The sequence below is a fragment of the Gorilla gorilla genome, chromosome X (assembly GCF_029281585.2).
Source record: "Gorilla gorilla gorilla isolate KB3781 chromosome X, NHGRI_mGorGor1-v2.1_pri, whole genome shotgun sequence".
NCBI lineage: Eukaryota > Metazoa > Chordata > Mammalia > Primates > Hominidae > Gorilla > Gorilla gorilla.
In genome coordinates, this window is record NC_073247.2 from 165,327,604 (window position 1) to 165,354,007 (window position 26,404).

At 52.0% G+C, this 26,404-nt stretch overlaps 2 protein-coding genes across 4 annotated transcripts; both read left to right on the plus strand.

The window, feature by feature from the left end:
* Window positions 1-346: 346 nt before the first annotated feature.
* DUSP9 (dual specificity phosphatase 9) lies at window positions 347-9,281 on the plus strand. Of its 3 annotated transcripts, none has more exons than XM_019018803.4 (4): window positions 347-553; window positions 5,847-6,254; window positions 7,160-7,615; window positions 7,908-9,281. In XM_019018803.4, the coding sequence occupies exons 2-4, from the start codon at window positions 5,882-5,884 to the stop codon at window positions 8,231-8,233; spliced, it is 1,155 nt and encodes a 384-aa protein (XP_018874348.1). In that variant the 5' UTR covers window positions 347-553; window positions 5,847-5,881; the 3' UTR covers window positions 8,234-9,281. The 3 variants fall into 3 exon arrangements, with proteins under 3 accessions (XP_018874348.1, XP_055231826.1, XP_055231825.1); XM_055375851.2 differs by lacking the exon at window positions 347-553 and adding an exon at window positions 4,784-5,355; XM_055375850.2 differs by lacking the exon at window positions 347-553 and having other exon boundaries at window positions 5,388-6,254; window positions 7,908-9,249.
* A 10,596-nt stretch (window positions 9,282-19,877) lies between these two features.
* LOC109024622 (large ribosomal subunit protein eL20-like) lies at window positions 19,878-20,455 on the plus strand. The gene has a single exon (XM_055375852.2). It carries the CDS (start codon window positions 19,878-19,880, stop codon window positions 20,406-20,408), a length of 531 nt encoding a protein of 176 aa, XP_055231827.1. The 3' UTR covers window positions 20,409-20,455.
* Window positions 20,456-26,404: the final 5,949 nt, after the last annotated feature.

Sequence of the window (26,404 nt, forward strand, 5' to 3'; positions counted from 1 at the left end):
CGCTGGGGTGCCAGTGCAGATTCTGCGCTGTAACCGTCCGCCTAGCCCAGGCCCAGCCTAGTTCAGGGCCCCCAACCCCACTCCCGCGCCCCAAGCGCCGGAGCCCCCACTCATTAGCGCCACTGGGGACCGGGGAGCGCAGGGCGCGTCGGGCAGGACTGGCCTAGAGAACAGAGGCTTGCAGGTGGGAGGAAGGCGGCAGGGGGTGGGGGGGCGTGGGAGGTGGAGGGAGACGCCGGGCAGGCCGCGGCCCCTCCCCGCTCCCTCCCCGCGAGCCGCCAGCTACAGTGCCCCTCCTGGGCAGGGGGCGGAGAAGACGGCGACTGGAGGGGAGGAGGCGGCGGCAGAGGCGGAGGAGGCAGCGGCGGCGGAGGCGGGATTTGGAGTTTCCCTCCGCAGCGGCGGCGGCGGCTGCCCCTCGGCTCCAGGAGAGGCCACCACCCGGGGTTCCGGTGGCGTTAGGCTGCAGCAGTGGCGCTTCCCGCCGCCCGAGCTTCGGAAACTTCCCGGCCGCGACGCAGGGAACCGGCGCGGAGAACCGAGCAGAGCGGAGGTGAGTGGAGCAAGCGGCGCCCCGGGGACCCCCACCCCACCCGGCCTGGCTGCCCCCGCCCCGACGTGCGCTCCTCCACCCTGCACCCCCAAAGTCCTGACAACGCACACCCCACGAAGCCGGCGCGCGCGCCCCTACGACACCCATTCGGTGCTGCTCCGCACACCCCCGCACACCGCCCGTGCACCTCCCGTGTCTCCTGCCACTTACATCGGCTGCACACTCGCGCGCATACAAACCACGCACCACAGACCCGGGTGCCTGTAGTGCACACACTAGCAGCCCCTGCCCCACCACTCACCACTGTCCCCAACTCATGCCAACCCCCCCGAGACCCTGCCACGCCCCAGTACACACCCAGGCGCACACGCACGCTTCCAACACATCTCTGCCATACCTGCACTAACATAGCTCCCCCTACCATGCCCCCACCACCTCGAACTCCCCATCTGCCCATTACAGACACCCCACCCACGTTGCCAGCCCAGAGACACTGCAGTCCACCCACCCTGGAGCGAGGTCCCATCAGAAACCCACATCCCAGCGGCTGACGCTCCCCACGTCCCAGGCACACACCTCCAGCATCTCCAACGCGCACTCTCATCCACCCCAGCACGCGCGCACACCTGCTGGATTCACGCTCTCCAGCACCCTGCCCCGCCCCCATCACAAATAGCCTTCGACACCCCCCAGCACATCTCTGAGTCCCTCCCTCCCTCCCCCCCCAACACCTGGCACGCGGGCTCTAGAGGCTGCAGCATTTGGTGGCATCCCTGCCAGGCACCTCTGGCTCCCCTTCGGCAGAGGCTCAGCAGCCTTGGGCCCCCCAGGTGCCTCCCTAAACAGACCTTGAGACTCCCCAGCGACTAGCTTGGCCTCTTCCCTAAGAGATAAAGAAGGCACTTTGGGGTCCAAGGTAGGGTACTTAGATGTGGAAGCAAGGGGCCCCGGGGAGGGGCGGGGAGGCGGCGGAGAGAGCCCGGCGCTGAAATGGAGGCGGCCCAGGTGGGACCAAAGGGGCGCCAGCTGCCCGGCAAGCACGTAGTAGGTGGGTTCCATGGGGGCTGGCGTCCGCGCGCGCTGTCTGGGTGCCTGCCTGCGTGTGTGTTACGGGGAGGGCTGTGTGTGCACGTGTGCTTGTGCGTGTCGGGGTGGGGGAGGAGTGTGTGATCGGCAGAAGGAAAAGCAGGAGCAGCTCCCTCAGGCAACAATTGGTTTCATTCATTCATGCCTTCTTTGTTAACGAGCATTTCTTCCGCGAGCGCCGGGCGCGTGCCAGGCCCTGCACTGGGGGCTGGGGCCAGCCTGGGGCCGGGCACACACCCGTTCCTGCCTTGGAGGAACTCCCAGTCCCGCGAGGAGACCGACCAGGAAAAGCAGAAAGCCATCCCCAGCAGAAAGTGGATTTGGTGGAAAAGACACTGGATTTGGCAGACACGCTGTCGCTGGGACTTGTGCTCTTGGCCATGTGACCCGGCCGCGACAGCCGAAATCCTGTCACTCGGCCCGGCGGGAACGGTGCATCTCGTGGGGGAAGGCGGCGCGGCGCCGCTCCCGGGAGGCTCCCGGGACCAGAGGGCGCACGCGGCGCGCGCGAGGCCTGCAGGCGGCGGCGTCCCCGCGGCCTCCAGGGGGCGCTGGCCCGGCCCGGCGGAGGCCCGGGGCGCCCGGCGGGGGCGGGGGCGGGGGCGGGGGCGGCAGGCGCAGCGCCCACCCTGCGGCGGGCAGCGAGCGCGCGGCCTGGCTCAGCCCGCCGGAGGGGGCCAGACGAGGCCCGGGCGCGCGGCGCGGCCTCCCCCAGCACAGCGCACCCGGGAGCGGCTGCCGGCGGGGCGGCGCCCAGAGCCGGCGCTACAGGGGGCCTGAGTGGGGGCGGCCCGGCGAGGGTCGCAGGTGAGAGGGGGATTAGGGGGTTGGCTGCGCTCAGCCCTGCAGTGCGGAGGTGGCAACAGGTTCCCATTTGTCCTGTTGCTGGCGCTGCGGGCGCTGTGGGCCCCGAGCACTGAGCTCTGACTTTGGAAATTGAGCCCCTCATGGCCTCCTCCCAAATGCTTTCTCCCGGTGGGAGGACTTGGCAGCAGGGCTCCGCAGTTAGGTGCAGGGGAGCCCCTCGCCAAGCGTCGGGAGACGTGGACCCTTGGATCCTAGGCTTCCCCTCCCTTCCCCATTGCGGAGGTTGCCTCTCCCCGTCCTCATTCCAGCCCAGCTCCTCTCACCTCCAGGGAACCCTCTCCAGAGAGCGCCACTGAGCAGCTCAGCAGCTCCCTCTCTAGCCGAACTGAGCCCCCACGGCAGGGCGGGCGGGGGAAGTGGCTGTCCAGCTCCCTGCTGGTCACAGCCCTGCGCCACCCCCACTATCCACAACAAGACTGGCACATGGCAGAACCTCCGTGGTGCCTTCAACCCCTGCCCACTCTGAGCTCCCACCCACAGCTGCAGTGGGCCTGGAGGCAGCCCCCAGGCTGGGTGCCGGTGTCCACCTCCACCACTGTGGAGCTAGGCTATGAGACAGAAAACAGAAGACAAAGTCCCTGCCCCAGGAACACACTGAGAAAGGGGGAAAGTGACCACACTAGGGAGCACAGAGGAGGGAGACTACTGGCTCCGAGTTGGGAAGGCTGCCTGGAGGAGGGGGCCTGAAGAATGAGCAGAATCTCAGAATCTGGGCAGGGGGCATAGGAGGGAGGCCTGGGCTGGGGCCCTTGCCCACTGGGTGAGAGAAGGAAGGGCACAGTCCAGCTGCCCAAAGCCCTTGGATGCAGGAATTAGGACTCATGTTAGACGCAGGGACATGGGGGGTGTGGCCGGAAAGCAGCCCAGTGCCGGGGTCCTGGGAGTCCCCGGCTAGCAGCCCGCTGCCTGAAAGGGAGGGAGAGAGGCAAACTGGAAGCCCCTTAGAGGTGACCCACCTAGCTTTCCGTCACCTGCCCTCTTACCTAACCATGACCTCAGACATTTTCTCCTCTAACTCCATGGCTCCTGAGAGGAGTCTTTAGACTCGTAGTTTGCTTTGCATTTTCCACTTCTTAGAAAAATGCTTTGTGGTGCCCATCCTCGTGTGCATAACTTTGCTTTCTTTTACTTTCGTTCCTTAGATTCCCAAAAGTGGTCAAAGGGTTGGGATATTTTCCTAGCTCTTGATATTGCCAGATTAATTTCCAAAGGGGCCGTACCAGTATATAACCCTGCAACAGTCGAACAGCACGCTGATTTCACAGCAATCTTGCCAGCACTGCGTGTTCTCAAAAATGAGAACACTTCTAATGCAGTAGGTGGGAAGTGTTACCTCGTTGGTCATTGTTACTTGTTTATTGGAGTGGCTTTCCTTCCACGCCTGAAGTTGAACCTTCCCCCAAATATTTGTTAGGCCACCGCATTCCCTCCTTCCTGCAGTATGCAGTGTTTTCAGGTTCTTTGCCCATTTATCTACAGGGGTCTTAACCTTTTAGTTGGGTATGAGCTTTATCTTATCTGGCGTACATTTTCCTTCAACACTGTTATTTGCTTTTGTTGAGCTTTAAGCAGAGAGGGGACTTTTAGCCAGATCAGCACTGTGGACACCTCCCCCTGACCCTGGGCTCCTACCTCAGCGCTCACCACACCTGAGACCTTGTCCGGTGCTCTTGCTGCCTGTGGATCTGTCCCGCCTGTTGTGCCCATGGAGGAAAGGATGGAGGCCACCAGCCTTGGTTGAGTGGATGGCATTCTGACATTGGGCAGGGCTGGGCAGGGCAGGGTAGGTCGTTGCAGGCCCGGAGGCAGGGAGACTGTCGTGCAAGATGTGACAGTGACCTGGCCTAAAGCTGATGAATTTGAGCCCTCGGCTAGGGCAAGGGACAGGGGAGAGAGGCGTGGATGTGAGAGATATTTAGGTAGAAACTAGTTCTTTCCACTTTGATTAGCCGAAGGGGGGTTAAGGGAAGGAGGCAGAGGGGGGAGCCACGGGTGACTCTTAGGATCAGTAATGTGATAAGAGCAGAGTGCCCCAGTTTAGGGCTGGGAGCTCAGGGTTCCTGGGTGCTTTTGGCCAGTCCTGTGCGAGTGAAGCGGGCTGGTATTGCTAGGTATCCAGGAGCTCCCCCTGCCTGCCTAGCCCTGCAGCAGACCTCTGGGCCAAAGCTGCACTAAGTTTCTGGACCTGCTTCCTCCTCCCCTCCGTGATTTCGGTGGCATCCCAAGTTTGCCCAAGCTGCTAGCTATGAGCCCATTACAGAGATGGGGCCACTGAGACCCAGGCAGGGGAGAAGATGGTCCAGTATCACCCTGTGAGTTGGGTTGGAGGCAGCTTCTGCGGCAGAGGGGCTGGGCTCCGGTCCTCACCCCTCCCCCTGCCTCCCGAGGCCAGGCTGGCGCCGGCCAGGGGAGCCGCAGCTGGTCCCCTGCTGGGCCCCTGACCTGCCCTTGGCCTCTGCCCCGACCCCGTCCCGCCTCGGTGGAAGCCCCAGCTCAGCCGACTCGCAGGTCCCACCCGACTGCTTCGGCTAGCACCCGTTGGCTCACCGGCCCGCCGGGCCCGCCCCCGGAGCCCCGCCCCGGCCCGCCCCTCGGAGTTGTAACTCCACGTCCGAAGGCAGTTTCCAAGGTGGAAGCTGGGTCCGGCTGCCAGGAAGCGGCCGGTGCGCGGGCTGCGCGGGCTGCGCGGGGCTCGGCTTCCACGTGCGAGCCTGCACCGCCGCCCCGCCCTCTCCTGGCGGCCAGGCCTGGGGACTCTCTGCCCCGGGACGGCGCCTCGCGTTCCGCCGTGGCAGTGGCCGTGGCCAGAACGTCCACGCGCGGTCGTCCACCGCCGGATCTCGCTCCAGGTCTCTTTCCTTTTGTTCTCTCCTAGGGGTAGGGGGAGATGGGGGACCGGGGGCCAGATCACCTCTGAGAGGACTCGCTGAGGCCCAGCACCTCGGCGCCTCCTCTGTTCCCCTGGCCCACCTGGCCCTGGGGGAGATCTAGGCCTCGAACGGCACTCCTCACACGCACACCCCCAACCAGAGTCGGAAGCTCGAACTTGGGGAGCGTTCGCGAGAAGGCCGAGACAGGAGCAGAAAGGGGGTATGGAGGGAGGCGGCTGCGGCCTCAGGGTACCCCAAGATGAGCCTCGAAGGGGCGGTTAGCCGCTCAGCCCTCCTCGAGGACCCTTCCCCGGGCCGAGCTGCTGCCTGGGGGTTTTCTTGGGGCGCCTTGTTGGGAGTCCTCATGGTGGGGGACCCTGAGCTCCCGCCTTCAGGACGCGGGGCCGGCTTCAAGTCTGAGCCCCCTCGGCCATCCGGTAGCTCACACCGTGCCTTCTCTCTCTTCGCAGCGCCCGTGGTCCAGCGTGTAGGGAGCCGATCGCCCATGGAGGGTCTGGGCCGCTCGTGCCTGTGGCTGCGTCGGGAGCTGTCGCCCCCGCGGCCGCGGCTCCTGCTCCTGGACTGCCGCAGCCGCGAGCTGTACGAGTCGGCGCGCATCGGTGGGGCGCTGAGCGTGGCCCTGCCGGCGCTCCTGCTGCGCCGCCTGCGGAGGGGCAGCCTGTCGGTGCGCGCGCTCCTGCCTGGGCCGCCGCTGCAGCCGCCCCCGCCTGCCCCCGTGCTCCTGTACGACCAGGGCGGGGGCCGGCGCCGGCGCGGGGAGGCCGAGGCCGAGGCCGAGGAGTGGGAGGCCGAGTCGGTGCTGGGCACCCTGCTGCAGAAGCTGCGAGAGGAAGGCTACCTGGCCTACTACCTCCAGGGTAGGTGCCGCGGGGCCCTCCTTCCAGGGGGTTCGGGATTCACTTGACCTTAGGCCAGCCCCACTTCTTTTTTTCTAAAGCGAGTTGAGGCCCCCCTCCCCTGATGACCTGCTGGGCTGCTTTGAGAGGAGGGAAGCCTGAGTGTGACCGTGGGCAAGTTCTTCACCCTCGGCAGCCCAATCTCTGAGCCTGGAAAATGGGGAGAATTAGCCTGACCTGAGCTAGTTCTCAGGATGCTCAAGAACGAATTACAAAGTGCGGGCTCCCCAGGGTCTCGGCAAGGGTATCCCCACCTCCCCAACCTGCTCAGGAATGAGCAAGGGAGGCAGGGGTCAGACAGTGCTGGTGCAATCACGGCTCACTGAAGCCTCCTGGGCTCAAGCGATCCTCCCACCTTAGCCTCCCGAACAGCATATAAAGTGTCAGGTTTCCAGCCCGGGGAAATAGTATCTGTAAATAGAGATGCTGGCTTCTTGAGCCATATTCTCCCCCAAGTTCCCCCACATCTTGGGGTCCCACTTCATCCCTGAGAGTCAGGAGATGCCCAGGCAGAGAGCTGACATCTGAGTTCCTCCTTTTCTTTAGCTGATGGCCGCAGTCCTCCCTAAGGCTGGCAGTACATCTCGGCTCTGTTGAGCCCTCACACCTGCCTCAGCTTGACCCTAGGGGTGTAAGATCCTTTCCGGTGGCTCAGTGTGAGCCCAGCTTCTTGCAGCCCCAGCTGACTGAGGGTGGCTAGGGCCCCACGTGGGCACCAGGACACACCAAGCTGCTGGGTTTTGTGTTCCCTTTGGGAACATTTGCAAACCCTCCGAGTTGTCTAGGGTCATCTCCCCAGCCCCAGACAGAGGCACTTGGCTGCCCAGGAGGCCAGGTCAGCAGGCCCCATGCCCTCTCCCCAACAGGAGGCTTCAGCAGATTCCAGGCCGAGTGCCCTCACCTGTGTGAGACCAGCCTTGGTGGCCGTGCCGGCTCCAGCATGGCGCCGGTGCCCAGTCCAGTGCCTGTGGTGGGGTTGGGCAGCCTGTGCCTGGGCTCCGACTGCTCTGATGCGGAATCCGAGGCCGACCGCGACTCCATGAGCTGTGGCCTGGATTCGGAGGGTGCCACACCCCCACCAGTGGGGCTGCGGGCATCCTTCCCTGTCCAGATCCTGCCCAACCTCTATCTGGGCAGTGCCCGGGATTCCGCCAATTTGGAAAGCCTGGCCAAACTGGGCATCCGCTACATCCTCAATGTCACCCCCAACCTCCCAAACTTCTTCGAGAAGAATGGTGACTTTCACTACAAGCAGATCCCCATCTCCGACCACTGGAGCCAGAACCTGTCGCAGTTCTTTCCGGAAGCCATTGAGTTCATTGGTGAGTCCACCCCACCCACCCTTCCCTCGTGTCCTCCCCAAGGCCTGCTCTGGCCTCCCCCTTGTAAGTACTCCTCCCAAGCCCGGCTGCCATTCCCAGAGCCAAAAGCCTAGGTGGCAGTTCTAGGGGACAGGCAGAGCTAGGGTGGCCCCCAGAGGCCACTAGCGAAACCTCCAGGCCGTGGCCATCTGGCTCAGGGGGCAGGGCGGGGTCTTTGAGGGCCCTTCGGAAGGCCTCGGCCTCACACACGCCTGCCCTCCGGCTCTCCCGGGCCCTGTCCTGCCCCATCTAGATGAGGCCTTGTCCCAGAACTGCGGGGTGCTCGTCCACTGCTTGGCGGGGGTCAGCCGTTCTGTCACCGTCACTGTGGCCTACCTCATGCAGAAGCTCCACCTCTCTCTCAACGATGCCTATGACCTGGTCAAGAGGAAGAAGTCTAACATCTCCCCCAACTTCAACTTCATGGGGCAGTTGCTGGACTTTGAGCGCAGCTTGCGGCTGGAGGAACGCCACTCGCAGGAGCAGGGCAGTGGGGGGCAGGCATCTGCGGCCTCCAACCCGCCCTCCTTCTTCACCACCCCCACCAGTGATGGCGCCTTCGAGCTGGCCCCCACCTAGGGCCCCGTGGCCGGCAGGCCGGCCCCTGCCCCACCCCCACCCACGGGTGTCCCTGCCCACTCGTGTGGCAAGGGAGGGGAGGGCAGGAGGGCTCAGCCTGAGCAGGGTGCTGGGGGGAGAGCGCAATACCTCACGCGGGCTGCCGTCCTAATCAACGTGCCTATGGCGGGACCATGCTCGGAGCCTGCCTCTTCTGCGACTGTTACTTTTTCTTTGCGGGATGGGGGTGGGGGTTCCCTCTCCAGGTGATTGTCCAGGCCCAGGCCCCGGCCCTGGGTGCTCAGCCAGCTCGGCTAGGCCCTGCGCCTCCCTGCGCTTCCCCCTTCAGGAAGGGTGTGTGCCACCTCGTTGCCACAGGGACTGGATCCCAGTCCCGCCCCTGTCCCCAAGTGGCTGCTTGGGGGAGAGGCGTTTGCCATCACTGGTGTTGTCACCTCCCTGTTTCTCCACCAAGGGCTTGGTCCTCTCGGGGCTGGGGCCTCCCAGGGGATGGGGACCCAGAGGTGCAGTGGCCGCCCACATCCATGGCCTAGGAGCTACTGGGCAGGTTCCCGGCCACACATCTGGTGGGCTGTTTTTTTTTTTTTTTTCCCTCTTCCCCCAGATGTCTTGACGGGATCACTGGGGCTCTTTGTGAGTGAGGGTGGCCAAACTACCGCCGGAGGAGATGGGGTCTCGGAGCGAGAGCTGCCGAGGGGGAGGGGAAGAAGAAGGCCTCACTTTTGCTGCTGCGGGGCCCACACAGCCGTTGCTACTTTGGGGGGTGGGGAAGGGGCCAAGCTGCAGACACACACAGTCATTCATTTCTGTCCACACCCCTGTGGGTGGCGGGTGTGCGTGTGTGCGCTTGTGTGTGCGCGCGTGTCGGCACTCACACACACATGCTAGCCCACTGATGCACCCAGCCCAGGGCTGGCAGTCTTTGCGGCGTGGGGCCATCTCACCCTGGAGCCTGGAGAGGATCTATGCTTGTTTGTTTTTGTAATCCATATCATAGTTGCTTTCTTTAATTGTTCCTTCTGAATAAACAGTTTATTTAAGATACTGAGTAGAGAGAGAACCTACCTCCTGAGCGCCTTGGAGGGTTTGGGGGAAGGTGGGGAAGGAGGCCCTCTTGGTCTCTCTGGACTGCCCATGGTGGAAAGGGGCATGTGCCAGGCTGGCCAGGGACTCAAGTGCCACCCCACTCCCTGCCCCATGTTATCATTTCCCATCTTGTGCTTACACTGCCCGCTGGCCCACGCTCTGAGTCGCCCATTCATTCACCTCCATTTGAACCCCTAGTCTGTGCCACACACTGTCCTGGGGACTAGGTTGCAGCAGTGAGCTCCGCCTGCTCAGAGCAGACTTTCTAGTGGGGGAAGAAACGACAAATGCAACAGTCACAGCACTGCGGTTGTGCCGTAGATGTTCATTGCCATGGACAGAGCAGAAAAGTGAGGGGCCGGCACTCACAACTGATCCCTGAGACACCGGCCAAGTCAGCCCCGAGCCCTGCCTGGAGCCTCCTGAGGGCTGCCCCGGCTGGGTGGCATCCTGAGAGTGACAGGGAGGGGTGTGGGCAGACTGGCACATGTGAGTGTTGTGGTTCTTTGGCTGTGGAATTTGGGCTGCAAAGGCCCAGGCTGGGGACTAGAAGATCCCCATGGAGAACATGGAGACCAACGGGCCACCTAAAGGGACAGAGGTGAACTGCACCTCTCCTCATCTTGGGACACTGCCAATGCCTTCTCCACACCGTAACTGGCGGGGTCTATAAAGCTGTGACTCTCCACCATGGACATGTAGTAGAGGGGAAGGGGAGCTGGAGGGTGGCAGGGAGCGAGTGCAGCCAGAGAAAGCTGTGGAGGCTTTGGAGCAATGTGGCCCAGAACCCACAATCTAAAGGCATATGCGTGAATGGCTGAGCTGGTAGGAAAGGAAGAGCAAGGTGATGAAGTGAGAAATGAGGCGAATCCTCTGGGCCAGCGGAGTAAGTCACTCTGGGGTTAGCCCAGGAGCCAGGACCCTCCACTGGAACGCAGCCCCACCAACACCTTGATTTCTGTCCAGTGAAATCTATTTTGAATGGCTGATCTACTGAAATGGAAGATGTGAAATCTGTGTTGCTGTAAGCCACTAACTCTGTGGTAATTTATTACAGCAGCCACAGAAATCTACTAGAACAGGTGACCTAGGAAGATATATCCCAGATAAAGAAGAGGGTGTGTGCTGATCTTGACCTTGGATCTGGGGGGAAGTGGAATAAAAGGAAAATGTTCCCCCTCCCCTGAGAGCTTATAGCCATAAGCTGAACTGTTATTTTAGAGTGGTCTAGGCATAGAGTAGTGGACACTCCAGAATCTCTCTCGGAGGGACTTAGAAACAGTGATTCAGCCGGGCACGGTGGCTTACACCTGTAATCCCAGTACTTTGGGAGGCTCACCTGAGGTCAGGAGTTCAAGACCAGCCCAGCCAACATGGGGAAACCCTGTCTCTACTAAAAATACAAAAAAAAAAAAAAACTGAGCTGGGCATGGTGGCACGTGCCTGTAATCCCAGCTATTTGGGAGGTTGAGGCACAAGAATCACTTGAATCCAGGAGGCGGAGGTTGCAGTGAGCTGGGATTGCGCCACTGCACTCCAGCCTGAATGACAGAGTGACAGAGTGATGAGAGAGTGAGAGTGAGGCCCTGTCTCAAAACAAACAAACAAAACAAAACAAAACAAGAAACAGTGATCTGGCTGCTGGAGAAGGCTCCTGGATTTGTCTTGAAGCTGCATTCGACTATCTTACATACAGGGTTTACTGAGATTGTGACAGCCCAATAAAAATAGCAGTTTAAAACATAAATAAAATACATTTTTAAGGTTTTTTATTTTAGAAACAAGGTCTCAATATAGAACTTAAATAGGCCAGGTGCAGTGCCTCAGCCTCCCAAAGTGCTGAGATTACAGGCATGAGCCACCGCACCTGGCCTATTTAAGTTTTAAATGAAGTGGTTCAGAGGTCATATTGCTCCAGAGTAACCAGCAGAAGCAAGCACAAATCCTCTGTGGAGGGAGGGATGTCCTTTAAACACAGGCCTCAAAGCACCGCTATAGAAAATTCCAAAATACGTAATTTTTAAAAATCCTAAAATGTACAAGGAAACAAGCCACCATGAGTTATAGAAACATTTAACATGTGAATTCAAGTATCAGTCCTGCAAAGATAGCAGCCTTTGAGATTATATGACAAAGACTATAAGTATAATTAATATGCTTAAAGAAATAAAAGGAAATATTGAAACTGTAATAAAAAAGCAAGAGAATATAAAATGACTAGATACGCTTGAAAGAAAACCAAAAAGAGCTCCTAGAAATGAAAAATATGACAATTGAAATTGGACATTTAAAGTTTAAACAGCATATTAAACATAGCTGAAGAAAGAAATAGTGAACTGGAAGTTGGATTTAAGGAAATTACCCAGAATGCAGCACAGAGAGACAATAAGATAGGTCACACATATATTTAGTTGGATTTCTAGAAGAAAAAAAGGAGAATAGGGAATATAAAATATTTTAATAAACAATGCCTGAGAAATTTCCAAAACTGATGAAAGACACCGTGGAAGAGACTGCTGAGTGTCCCCCAGTATCCATTCTCTGCTTCTCCTTTTTAGAAATAAAATGCCCAAAGGTTAATAGCGTGTATGGCTTCAGAGCTAAAAACTTTATTTCCCATCCTCCCTTGCGGCTAATTGTGGCCATGTTTTTGCATATTGTCTCATATTTCCATTAGAGCCCTTAGCATTTTAATCATAGTTATTTTAAACTTCTGGTCTGATCATTCCAACACCCCTGTCATAGCTGAGTCTGCTTCTGGTACTGGCTCTTTTTGAACTGTGTTTTTTGGCCTTTAGTATGACTTGTCTTTTTTTTACTTTTTTTTTTTTTTTTGTCAAAAGCTGGACACATACTGGGTAAAGGACCTGCTGCGAATAGGCCGTAGTGATACAGCAGAATGTGGAGGGAGGAAAAGCATTCAGTCCTGTGATTAGGTTTCTGTCTTTGGGCGTGCCTGTGCCCCTGGACTGTGAATTTCACCAATGCTTCTCAGATTGTGCCCCGCTGAGGTGGGCCAGGATGGCTACAAAAGACTGAGTTGGGTATTTCGCTTCCCTCAGGTCAGTTAGGCTCCGCCAAAACCCTAATAGGTTGGGCCTGGTAAGGGTTACTCTTGAGGGCAGGCCTAGTTAAGAACAGAACGCCCTGGGCATATTTCAAAATGACCACTTTCCCCTCCCCCTGCCAGAAGCATGATGAGATTTTTCTCACTGTGAGAACCTGGTTGAGCTCCTAAAGGTAAAACTTACAAAAGTATGGGAGCCCCAAAAGACTGCCCCACCCCAGAGTTTTAACTCTCAGACTTGTCCGCACTGAGCCCCCAGCAATTCAGCAATTGCAGTTCGGGTGTCCCTATGCCAGCACTGGTTCCTGTGCCTGGCCTCCTGCTCTGCTAAGTTGTGATTCTCTGTGCCCGCCTGTCTGTCTCCCCAGTTTTGGGGGCAGCATTTTGCCCAGTGACTTCAATTCTCTGATAAATCTAAGAGGAGTTGTTGATTTTAAATGTGTTCCACTTTTACTCATTCTTAGGACAGACTGATGACTTCTGGCCTCCTTACACACTGGACCAGCAACAGAAACTCCCCTGGGTCTGTTTCTATTGACAGATTTTTCTTCTCATGATGGCTCACATTTTTATGCTTCTTCTACCTGAGTCAGAAAGCCGGGATGTAGAGCTCTCCTAGTCTGTCTCCTTTCTCTCAGGGACCACAGTCCTTCACTGACTGCTGTCCCCCATCTGAAAACAATGGATTTTCATATATTTTGCCCAGTTTCTAGCTGTTTATGGTGAGACAGTAATTCTGGACCCTCCTATTCCCTCATGGTCATATTGATATTGAGTGACTTTACATTTTGTTAAGACAAATATGCATATTAACTTTTTAGCATAACTAGAATATAAATAGGATATACTACTTCCAAACTAGTAGAGGAAAATAGCAAATAATGAAGGAAAATATCAACTAATCAAAAAAAGGTCAAGTAAGGGAAATAAAGAAACAGAAACATTGGAATAAGTAGAAAGTATAATATGTTAGAAATAGATCCAAAAGACGGCCAGGCACGGTGGCTCACGCCTGTAATCCCAGCACTTTGGGAGGCCGAGGCGGGCGGATCATGAGGTCAGGCAATCGAGACCATCCTGGCTAACACAGTGAAACCCTGTTTCTACTAAAAATACAAAAATTAGCCGGGCGTGGTGGCAGGCACCTGTAGTCCCAGCTACTTGGGAGGCTGAGGCAGGAGAATGGCATGAACCTGGGAGGTGGAGCTTGCAGTGAGCCAAGATCGAGCCACTGCACTCCAGCCTGGGCAACAGAGTGAGACTCTGTCTCAAAAAAAAAAAAAAAAAAGAAAAAAGAAAAAAAGAAATAGATCCAAAAAGCATTAAGCAAAATAAATAGATTAAATTCTCCAGTTAGACTGGATTTTAAAAAATCCAGCTATAAGCTGTTTTCCAGAGACGCATCTAAAGGGTGGAACCAGAAAAGGTTGAAAGGGCAGGACTGGCTGGGCACAGTGGTGGCTCATACCTGCAATCCCAGCACTTGGGGAGGTCAAGGTGAGAAGATCACTTGAGCCCAGGAGTTTGAGACCAGTTTGGGCAACATAGTGAGACCCCATCTCTACAAAAATAATTTTTTTTTAATTTTTTTTTTAAAAAAGAAGGCCCAGGCACGGCGACTCACGCCTGTAATCCCAGCACTTTGGGAGGCCGAGGCGGGCAGATCACCTGAGGTTAGGAGTTCGACACCAGCCTGACCAACATGGTGAAACCTGGTCTCTACTAAAAACACAAAAATTAGCTGGGCACGGTGGTGCGTGCCTGTGATACCAGCTACTCAGGAGGCTGAGGCAGGAGAATCGCCTGAACCCAGGAGGCGGAGGTTGCAGTGAGCCGAGATCCAGCCACTGCACTCCAGCCTGGGTGACTGAGTGAGACCCTGTCTGGAAAAAAAAAAAAAGGGCAGGACCTCCACCTATGGCCAAATGCAGATATCAGCAAATAACCTCCCCAAAAAAGTAACTTTATATAAAGCTGGACAAAATTGACAAAAAACAAGCTTTTTGATCTGGAAGTCAACGGAAAATGTCTCATAATCCAAGTGGCTGGATTTTGAGTAAGAACAGCGGGAGTCTGTGGCATTCTGGCCCAGGGCTGCTCCCATCCCTCCTGGCTTGCTGGGCATGGAAGCTATGCCAAGGCGGGGAAGGCCATGAAGACCAGCAGCTTCTCCCCATAGGCTTGAAAGGCGCTCGCTCATTTGGATGATTGGTGGGCAACACCTGTGCCCAGCGGCATGATCGGTGGAAGTGACTTCTTGGAGGTGGGCTGGCAGGGAAGATTTTTTCCATTTAAAAAATATATATTCTACTTAAAAATTTTTAAGCCTGGTTTCCTAGGAGCTACCCTGTATCTGCCTAGCTTGGTGGTCAGCCAATGACTGGACAGAAACTGTGCTCAAACATCTCAAGCCAGTAAGGCTTGTGTCCTTGGGTCTGGATGTGGGTAGGGGAGCTTATTCAATGTTTAGGCTGCTTTAAGGTCTTCTGGGCTTTCCTTTCCACTGGGCCCTCTCACATCCCTTATATACACGTGCATAGTCCCAGGGCAGTCCAGGAGAGTGTGAGTAGCATGGGACCCCTCCAGTCTCTGGTCAGCTAGAAATATACTGCCGCAAGCACATCCATAGCCTCAGTTGAGTAGAGCTGATCTGTTTGCCCTTCCCAGCCCGCCCACCTCCAAGAAGTCACTTCCACCGATGACACCACTGGGCACAGGTGTTGCCCACCAATCCAAATGAGCGAGCGCCCTTCAAGCCTATGGGGAGAAGCTGCTGGTCTTCATGGCCTTCCCTGCCTTGGCATAGCCTCCATGTCCAGCAAGCCAGGAGGGATGGGAGCAGCCCTGGGCCAGAATGCCACAGACTCCCGCTGTTCTTATTCAAAATCCAGCCACTTGGATTATGAGTCACCTTCCGTTGACTTCCAGATCAAAAAGCTTGTTTTTGTCAATTTGGTCCAGCTTTATAATTACTTTTTTGGGGAGGTTGTTTGCTGTTATCCACGTTTGGCCATAGCTGGAGGTTCTGCCCTTTCTTTTTCTTTTCTTCTCTTTTTTTTTTTTTTCAGACAGGGTCTCACTCAGTCACCCAGGCTGGAGTACAGTGGCAAAATCACAGCTCACTGCAGCCTCAACCTCCCGGTTCAAGTGATCCTCCTGCCTCAGCCTCCCAAGTAGTTGGGACCACAGGTTCACACCACCACACCCAACTAATTTTTTTATGTTTTTGTCGAGACAGGGGTCTCACTATGTTGCCTAAACTGGTCTCAAACTCCTGGGCTCAAGTGATCTTCCCGCCTTGGCCTCCCCAAGTGCTGCGATTTCAGGCGTGAGCCACTACTATGCCCAGCCAGTCCTGCCCTTTCAGCCTTTTTTGGCCCTATTCTTTAGATGTATCTCTTATAAACAGCTTATAGCTGGATTTTTTTAAAATCCTAACTGGATAATTTAATCTATTTATTTTGCTTAATGCTTTTTGGATCTATTTTTAACATATTATGTTATACTTTCTGCTTATTCCAACGTTTTGGTTTCTTTTTTTTTTTTTTTTTTTTTGAGATGGAGTTTCGCTCTGTGGCCCAGGCTGGAGTGTAGTGGCACGATCTTGGCTCACTGCAAGCTCTGCCTCCTGGGTTCATGCCATTCTCCTGCCTCAGCCTCCCAATTAGCTGGGACTACAGGTGCCCGCCACCACGTGTGACTAATTTTTTGTATTTTTTAGTAGAGATGGGGTTTCACCGTGTTAGCCAGGATGGTCTCGATCGCCTGACCTCGTGATCCGCCCACCTCGGCCTCCCGAAGTGCTGGGATTACAGGCGTGAGCCACCGCGCCTGCCCCGTTTCCATTTCTTTATTTCCCTTACTTGACCTTTTTTTGATTAGCTGAATTTTCCTTCATTATTTGCTATTTTCTTCTACTAGTTTGGAAGTAGTACATCCTATTTATATTCTAGTTACTCTAAAAAATTTAACATGTATATTTGTCTTAATAAAACATAAAGTCTCTCAATATCAATACGGCCATGAGGGAATAAGAGGGTCCAGAATTACTGTCTCACCATAAACAGCTAGAAATCGGGCAAAATATATGAAAATCCATTGTTTTCAGATGGGGGACAGCAATCAGTGAAGGACTGTGGTCCCTGAGAGAAAGGAGACAGACTAGGAGAGCTCTACATCCCGGCTTTCTGACTCAGGTAGAAGAGACATAAAAATGTGGCCCATATGGATTGCTTGAGCCCAGGACTTCAAGACCACTCTGGGAAGTATGGCAAAACCCCATTTCTACAAAAAATACAAAAAATTAGCCAGGCGTGGTGGTGCACACCTATAGTCCCAGCTACTCGGGAGGCTGCAGCAGGAGGATTGCTTGAGCTCAGGAGGTGAAGGTTGCAGTGAGCCGTGATCACACCAGTGCACTCCAGCCTGGGTGACAGAGAGGAATTTCAGTTTCTGGTCCAGCATGTAAGGAGCCTGGAAGTCATCAGTGTCTCCTAAGAAGAAGTAAAACCAGAACAGACTTAAAACTGAACACATATTTTGATATGTGTAATTAGAGGCTCTGAGGAAGAGGAGAAAGAGAAAGGGGCAGAATAAATATTTGAATAAATAATGGCTAAACACCAGCATTTGGTGAAAAGCATTCATCAGATCCAAGAAGTTCAAATAACCCCAAGTAAGATAAACACAAAGAGAGCCACTCATAGACATTTCATGGTAAATTATTGAAAGCCAAAGACAGACAATTTTGAAAGTATTATAGCAGAAGAAATAAATGACCCATATAGAAGGGAACCGCAATAAAATTAACATCTGACTTCTCATCAGAAACAATGGAGGCCACCAGGGAGTGGAACAACAAACTGAAAGCACTGAAAGACAAAAAATACTATCAACCAAAAAAAAGTTGTTTTGAGACAGAGTCTCAATCTGTCACCCAGGCTGGAGTGCAGTGGTGTGATCTCAGCTCATCACAGCCTCAACCTCCTGGGCTCAGATGATCTGCCTGCCTCAGCCTCCCAAAGTGCTCAGATTACAGGTGTGAACCACTGCACCCAGCCCCCAAATTTTATATCTAGCAAAACTATGCTTTAAAAATTGAAGGTTTAGCTGGGTGCAGTGGCTCACGCCTGTAATCTCAACACTTTGGAAGGCCAAGGCAGGCGGATCACCTGAGGTCAGGAGTTCGAGACCAACCTGACCAACATGGTGAAACCCCATCTCTACTAAAAATACAATAATTAGCCAGACATGGTGGCATGCACCTGTAATCCCAGCTACTTGGGAGGCTGAGGCACGAGAATCACTTGAACCTGGGAGGCAGAGGTTGCAATGAGCCGAGATCACATCACTGCACTCCAGCCTGGGTGACAGAGAGAGACTCCATCTCAAAAAAAAAAAAAAAAAATTGAAGGTTTAAGAAAAGACATTCCCAGATAAACAAAGGCTAACATAGTTCATTGCTAGCATGCCTCCTTACAAGAAATACTCAAGGAAGTCCTTCAGGCTGAAAGGAAATGACACCAGTTAGTAACTGGAATTCAAAGTAAGAAATGGAGAGCAGAAAAAATGGTTAATAAGTGAGCTAATATAAAAGCCTCTCAACATATTTTTATTCATTTATTCTCTTTTAAAAACATAAGATTGCATTAAAAAATAGGTATTACACTGTATTTCAGGGTTTATAACCTATATAAATGTAATAAACATGGCATTACTAGCACAAAAGAAGTGGGAAAGAATGTAGCCATACTGAGGCAAAGTCTCCATATTTCACCAAAATTAAGTGAGTATTCATCTGAGTTGGATTGTGATTAGTTAAGACTCATAATGTAATAGCTAGAGAAAACCCTAAGAAAATAACTCAAACTTGGAGTGAATGAAGCATGTTTATGTCTAAATTTCTGCTTCAATGTAATTAAAAATCAACAGAGGAAAATTGGCCAGCACGTTGGCTCACGCCTGTAATCCCAGCACTTTGCGAGGCCGAGGCGGGCAGATCACTTGAGGTCAGGAGTTCAAGACCAGCCTGGCCAACATGGGGAAAACCTGTCTCTACTAAAAATACAAAAGAAAATTCAAATATAACAGATGGACATTTCAATGCTCTATTTTCAATAGTTGATGGAACTAAAGACAGAAGATCAGCAAGGATATATAAAATCTGAACAACACTATCAACAAATTTGACCTAACTGATACCTACAGAACACACCATTCAACAATTGCCAAATACACATTTTTTTCAAGTGCACATGAAACATTCTCCAGGATAGACCATAAAACAAGTCTCAATATATTTAAAGGAATTTAAATAATTTAAATAATATAAAATATTTCTCTGACTGCAACAGAATTAAATTATAAATCTAAAAAGATAGAAACCTAGGAAGTCCAAAATACTTGGAAATTATACAACACTCTTCTAAATAACTGGCAAGTCAAATAAAAAACAAAGGAAATTAGAAAGAATGAAATGAGAATGAAAATGAAAACAAAACATATCAAAATTTATGGAATGCAGCTAAAGCAGTACTTAGAAGGAAACTTACAGTTTTAAAGGCCTACACCAGCAAAAAAAAGAAAGATCTCAAATTAATAACCTACGTCTCTACCTTGACAAATTAGAAAAAGAAGAGCATGCTAAACCCAAAGCAAGCAGAAGGAAGGAAATAAAGATTAGCACAGAAACTAATGGAATTGAAAACAGGAAAACAATAGAGAAAAATCAATGAAAAGAAAAGTCAGCTCTTTGAAAAATCAGCAAAATTGATCTTGGGTAGAGTGACCAAAAAGAAAAGAGAATCAAATTACCAAGATCAAGAAGAGAAAAGGGGGGCATTACTACTGACCTATAGAAATTTAAAGGATTATAAGAGAATGCTTTGACCACTTTATGCCAAAAACACTGGACAACTCAGATGAAATGGAGAAATTCCTAGAAAGACACATGACCAAAACTGACTTTAAAATAAATTAAAAATCTGAATAGACTTATACCAAGCAAATAAATTGAATTAGTACTTGAAAATATTCCCACAAAAAAAAATCCAAGCCCAGATGGCTTCACTGGTGAATTCTATCAAATAACTAAAGAATGATTAATGCCAATCCTTCACAGACTCTTTCAGAAAATAGAGGAGTAAGAACACTTTCCATCTCATTCTATCAGCCCAGTATTACCCTTACACCAAGTATATCACAATGAAAAAAGCTACATATCAATATCCTTCATGAACTCCTGGATGCAAACATCTGTAACACTAAATCTAGCAGCACCTAAGGATTGGGCACCATCATCAAGTGGGATTTATACCAAGAACACAAGCTTGATTTGACATCTGAAACTCAGTGTCATCCACCACATGAACAGAAAAGGACAAAACCCGTATGATCCTCTCAGTAGGTGCATAAAAAGATTCGACAGAATCTAACATCCATTCATGATTTAAAACAGTCCTTTTGCGGGGGGCGGCGAGCGCGGAGGACGCCATGAAGTCCCCGGGCACACGACTAGAGTACAAGGTGGTGGGTCGCTGCCTGCCCGCCCCCAAATGCCACACACCGCCCCTCTACCGCATGCGAATCTTTGCTCCTAATCATGTCGTCGCTAAGTCCCACTTCTGGTACCTCGTATCTCAGTTAAAGAAGATGAAGAAGTCTTCAGGGGAGATTGTCTACTGTGGGCAGGTGTTTGAGAAGCGCCCCCTGCGGGTGAAGAACTTCGGCATCTGGCTGCGCTATGACTCCCGGCGCGGCACCCACAACATATACCGGGAATACCGGGACCTGACCACCGCGAGCGCTGTCACCCAGTGCTATCGAGACATGGGCGTCCGGCACTGCGCCCGGGCCCACTCCATCCAGATCAGGAAGGTGGAGGAGATCGCAGCCAGCAAGTGCCGCCGGCCGACCGTCAAGCAGTTCCACGACTCCAAGATCAAGTTCCCGCTGCCCCACAGGGTCCTGCGCCGTCAGCACAAGCCACGCTTCACCACCAAGAGGCCCGACACCTTCTTCTAAGGGCAGGGCCCTCGCCCGGGTGTGCCCCAAATAAACTCAGGAACGCCCCCCCCCCAAAAAAAAACCTTTCTACAAACTAGGAACAGAATGGAAGTTACTCACGATAAAGGGCATCTATGAAAAATCCACAGCTAACATCATACTTGATGATGAAAGACTAAACGTTTTCCCTCTAAGATTAGGAACAAGGAAAGGATTCTTTTACCACTTGTGTTTAATGTAGTATTGGAGGTTCTTGGTAGTGCAATAAGCGGGAGAAACAAAAAGAAAAAAAGAGAAAAGGAAGGGAACAAGGAAATTATAAGCATCCCAATTGGAAAGGAATAAGTAAAAATTCTCTTTACTTGCAGATGACACGTGCTGTGTGTAGAAAATCACAAAGAATCCACACAAATAAAACCTACTAGAACTAATAAAAAGGGCCAGGCATGGTGGCTTATGCCTATAATCCCAGTGCTTTGGGAGGCTGAGGCAGGAGGATTACTTGAGCCCAGGAGTTCAACACCCACGTGTGCAGCATAGTGAGACTCCATCTCTAAAAATAAAATAAAATAAAATAAAATAAAATAAAATAAAATAAATTAGAACCGAGCATGGTGGCCTGCTCCTGTAGTCCCAGCTACTCTGGAGGCTGAGAGGGGAGGATTTGCTTGAGCCCAAGAGTTCAAGGCTGCAGTGAGCTATGATTGCACCACTGCACTCCAGCCTCTAGCCTGGGTGACAGAGCAAGACCCCAGTCCACCCCAAAAGAGAGAGAGAGAGAGAGCTGATAAAAAGTTTAGCAAGGCCGCAGAATACAAGATCAATATACGAAGAAAATCAACGGTTACTTCTATACACTTTTAACGAACAATTCAAAAATGAAATTATGAAAACAATTATGTGTACAAGAGCATAAAAAGAATAAAATTTACAAATAAATTTAACAAAAGAAGTGCGAGATGTATACACTGAAAACTGTAAAACATCATTAAAAAAATTAAAGAACAAAATAAGTGGAATGATATTCTGTGTTCATGGATTGGAAAACAACATCGTTTTAACATAGCAACACTCTCTGGCTGGGCGCGGGGGCTCATGCCTGTAATCCCAGCACTTTGGGAGGCTGAGATGGGCAGATCTCCTGAGGTCAGAAGTTCGAGACCAGCCTGGCCTACATGGTGAAACCCCGTCTCTACTAAAAATACAAAAAAAATTAGCCAGGCATGGTGGCAGACACCTGCAATCCCAGCTACTTGGGAGACTGAGACAGGAGAATCATTTGAACCCGGGAGGCAGAGGTTGCAGTGAGCCAAGATCTTGCCACTGCACTCCAGCCTGGGTGACAACAGTGAAACTCCATCTCAAAAAAAAAAACCAAAAAACCCATGTGCATCAAAAGACACTATCAAAGAGTGAAAAGATAATCCACAGAATGGGAGAAAATATTTACAAATCATATATCTGATTTGTAAATACAAATAGAGCAATACAAATCAAAACCACAATGAGATAGCATTTCACACACACTAGAATGGCTATTTTAAAAATCACACACAATAACAAGTGTTGACAAGGAAGGAGAGAAATTTGAACTTCATGCATTGCTGGTGGGAATGTAAAATGGTGCCATTGCTTTGGAAAACAGCTTGGCATTTCCTTCAAAAGTTAAACATGGAGTTATCATATGGCCCATCAATTCTACTCCTAGGTATATACTCAAGACAATCGAAAATCCACATCCACACAAAAACTTGCACACAATTGTTCATAGCAGCATTATTCACAATAGCTAAAAGTGGAAACAACCCAAATGTCCATCGATAGTTAATAAAATGTGGTCTATCCATACAATAAAATATTCTTCAGCTGTAAAAAGGAATGGAGTACTGATCCATGCTACAATATGGATGAACCCTGAAAACATCATAGTAAGAGTAAGCCAGACACAAAAGCCCATGTATGGTATGATTCAATTTATTTGAAATATTGAAATAAGCAAATCCACAAAGATAGAAAGTCAATTAGTGGTTGCCAAGCACTGGTGGGGGGGTGCGGGGTGTAAATGGGGAGCTACTGCAAATGCGTACAAGGTTTCCTTTTGGGGTGATCAAAATGTTCTGGAATTAGATGGTGGTGATGGCTGCAAAACACTGTAAATATACTAAACACTGCTGAATTGTACATTTTACAGGGTGAATTTTATGGTATGTGAATTGTATCTCAATAAAAACAAATTTTTAATTTGAATGGAAAAGGATTGAAAAAACTATACCAGTTAAATGTTAACCAAAAAAAGTTATAGTTGCTATGTTAATATCAGACCAAGTAGACTACAAGGGAAAATCATTGCTAGTATTAACATATATCACTATATTTTGATCAAATATTCAACTTACCTAAAATACATACCAATTCTAAACTCAAATACACTGAATAACATAACTTATAAATACATAAAGCAATAATTGAAAGAACTACAAGGAGAAACTGGCAAAAAGCAGTTGAGCCTCTCCTCAGGACATCATGTGAGGAAAGACTTGGTTCCCTGGGGTGAGGGAAACTGTGGAAATCTCCATGGGGTGTGAGGAAGGAGCTCTGGAGAGACGGGCATGAGCTTTTGTTTTTTAAAGACCAGCATGATAGTAAGCATGGGCTTTTTCTATTTCTCAAAAGGGGGCAGATAATAGGGTTGAAAAATATTGAAAAATTATCTTAAAGCAAAAATCAAATCCTGTCACTTGTTCTGTTTAAAACGTCCGTGGCTCCCAGTGCCCTCTTGAGAAAGTTCACTTTCCAGGCTGATCTCTACCCACCTCCTCTCACAACCTCCCTCAACCAGACGGGATTCTTTGTTATTTCTGAAACATTCCATACTTCTTATCTTGCCCACCTGGTGTTGGGGCTAGTGATAGGGATCCCTGGATGAAGCTGGGGTGGGGTGGAGAACATGGTTGCCACATGCCCAGACAGTGCCTGGCAGGAAGAAACATGTGGCTTATAGTGCCAACTCAGCCACCGCCTGGCCAGGGGACCCGACTTGGTCACTTCGTCTCTTCAACAGACCTGTTGCTCTCCCGGGTTCCCTGGCAGCATCCTCAACTCCCTCACAACCCCCCCACCACCCCCATTGAGTCGATGACCAAGCTCCATCTTTCCAGTAGTCCCACATCTCTTGCCTTGTTCTCCACATGGTTCAGGCTTGTCTCCCAGCCACCAGCCCTGCCCTGCCCCACTTCCAGGCCATCGCTCACACCGAACTCCAAAGGGATCTTTGTAGGGCCCAGCTCCCATGCCCCATTTCAACCACTGTGCAAAGACCTCCCTGGTTCCCACTTAACAGGACATAAAATTGAGGCACAGAGGAGCTTAAAGGCAACAAAAGCCAGGTGGCATGGTGGCTCACACCTGTAGTCCTAGCTACTCGGGAGGTTGGGGATCACTTGAGCCCAGGAGTTCTGGGCTGTAGTGTGCTATGTCCATCAGGTGTCCGTACTAAGTTCAGCATCAATATTCTGGGAGCAGAGGACCACTAGGTTGCCTACGGAGGGGTGAAACAGCCCAGGTCGGAAACGGAGTAGGTCAAAACTCGTGTGCTGATCAGTAGTAGGATCACACTTGTGAAGTGAATAGCCACTGCACTCCAGCCTGGGTAACACAGTGAGACCCCATCTCGTAAAAAAAAAAAAAAAAAAAAAAAAATGGCAACTCAAACCATCTGCAAGACCCAAACTCAAATCCAGCGTGGGTTCCCCCAGCCCAGGGTTCTCTTTCCTTCAGACACACAGAGTTTGCATTCACGAAGAGAAGTGGGGAAAGAATGCTGCCTTGTTTTCTTCAATTCCCCACACAATCATGTCCCAAGCAAGACCTCGCTTGCATGGATGCAAGCAAGAGGATGCAGTGGCAGAGTGTGGATTCAAATCCTCACTGTGCCACAAGCTGTATGGCTTTGGCTCACTTAGCCTCTGTATGCCTCAGTTTCTCCATATGTGAAGTGGGGATGATGATCATGATAGCAGCTATCTCACAGGTGAGGTTCAAGTTAATACATGGCAAGCTCTTCAATAAAGAGTCGTTACTAGCATTCTTTTTTTTTTTTTTTTTTTTTTTTTTGTAAAGATGGGTTCTCGCCATCTTACCCAGGCTAGTCTCGAACTCCTGGGCTCGAGGGATCAGTGTTCTTTTTATTAAAAGGAATAAGCCTTCCAGAAATACCAGATACAATGCTAGATACATATTTGCAAAGAGAAGGGTGAAAAGTAAGTCTACTTTCATGCCCGTCAGGCACCTCGAACTCACCACATCCAGAATCAATCTCATTACTCCTCCCCCAAAGTAATGCCCGTTGAACTCTTCTTGATGAATGTTCTGCTGCCAGAAACATGATCTACCTGGATCCCCCCGCTTCATTCCCCACCTGCAACCCATCACCAAGACCTGTCCACGTGACTCCCAAAGAGCTCCTAGGACCACCTCCGTGTCTCCCTGTCCCTAGGGTGGACCCACAGGTTGAGCTTCCCTTGAAACTCCGCTACCCACAGGTTTGCTTCAAGATAGAGCACGTGACCCACCCTGTGTGGCCCAGAACAGCAGAGACAGCTTCCTTTTGTGATGCCCACCAGGGTTCCCCCGACCCTCAATTCTGGTCTGGTTCCAGACACCCCAATTCCTAGCAGCCAGCCCCGGCTCAGCACCTAACCCACACTGGGCAAGGATGCTCTCTGGCTACAAACCCCTTCGATGGTTCCCCACTGTTCCTAGACTACAGCTCCAGCTCCTTCCCCTGCCAGGCTTGGTCTGGCCCGTTCCTCTTGCTGCCAGCCTCAGCACCAGCCCTGAGCCTGAGAAGCCCTCACAGTGTCCAGCACAGCTCCCTTGCCATCACTTCACACACACACACCACCTTTTGCCTTTGGCTAAACCAGTCCTTTCTCTCTCCCAGGCTGCCATGCCACTGCCTAGGTGACCCAAACTGCCTTCCTCATATGCGGTCTCGGAGGGATGAAGGAGGGGTGCCGCCTCTGCTTGACCTGGGGGTTCCCCCTCTCGCCCCTATCACAGATGGGCAGGACCTCTCCCCCAAGGTTGGACTTCCCCAAGGCAGGATTTGCAGGGTGTGGGGTGGGGGCAGTAGCGGAGAGGAATGGATTTGAGAGGCTGCCCAGGTGCTGAAGGAACTAGGGGAGGCTAATGGACGTCTAAAGATGGGGCCGTGGCTCCCCCTGCTGACGGGAGGCCATATTGCACCCTGTGTCAAGGCAGCCCAGAGCTGGCTTAAGCTCCAAGCCGAAGCGATCTGGCCACGTGCCTGGACTGGAAGAGCTGGCTGTTCTGAGCGAGTGCCGGTTTCTTCTGGAAGGCAGGCTCTGGCACTCCTGCTCATTGCTCCCAGACCCACAAAGATCATTTTTATCATCCCCGTAAAACCACCCCTCCAATAGAGGGCGTCCTCCTGGAGGGCAGGCACCTCTTCTGATAGGCCCAGGTCAGTGCCCAGCACCTGGCACACAGTAGAGGCTCAGTCAACATCTGACCAAAACAACAGCAAGTAGGTATCGTGGGAGTCCAGTGTGAACAACGGAGAAGATGGGAAGGGGGGCCCACAGCAGGGGTGCCCACAGGCGACAAGGCCCCAGGTAGGGGTGAGGGCAGGTGGGACAGGTCTTGGAGGCGAGGAGGCCGTGGTACTGGCTGACTGAGGTCCCCTGTGGGGCCCAAAGCCTGGAGCGAAGGATGGCCTGGGAGTGGCTGTGGGGATGGAGGAGGAGGCTGCCCACCCACCTCCAGCCTGCTCTCCCTGGTAGAAGCCAGGTCCCCTGGCTCCAACCCTGAACCCCACTCCAGCCTTCACCCACAAGACCCAGGCCAGCCTTGGTTTGAGCCTCACCGCCTCCCTTTGGGGCCCAAAGTTCAACAAGGAGAGTGATCTTCTCTACCATTCTCGCCAGTCAAGCCATGGGTCATCGGGCTTACACTCTGAGGGCTGGCAGGGAGCAAGGGTCTCAGAGGGGAGG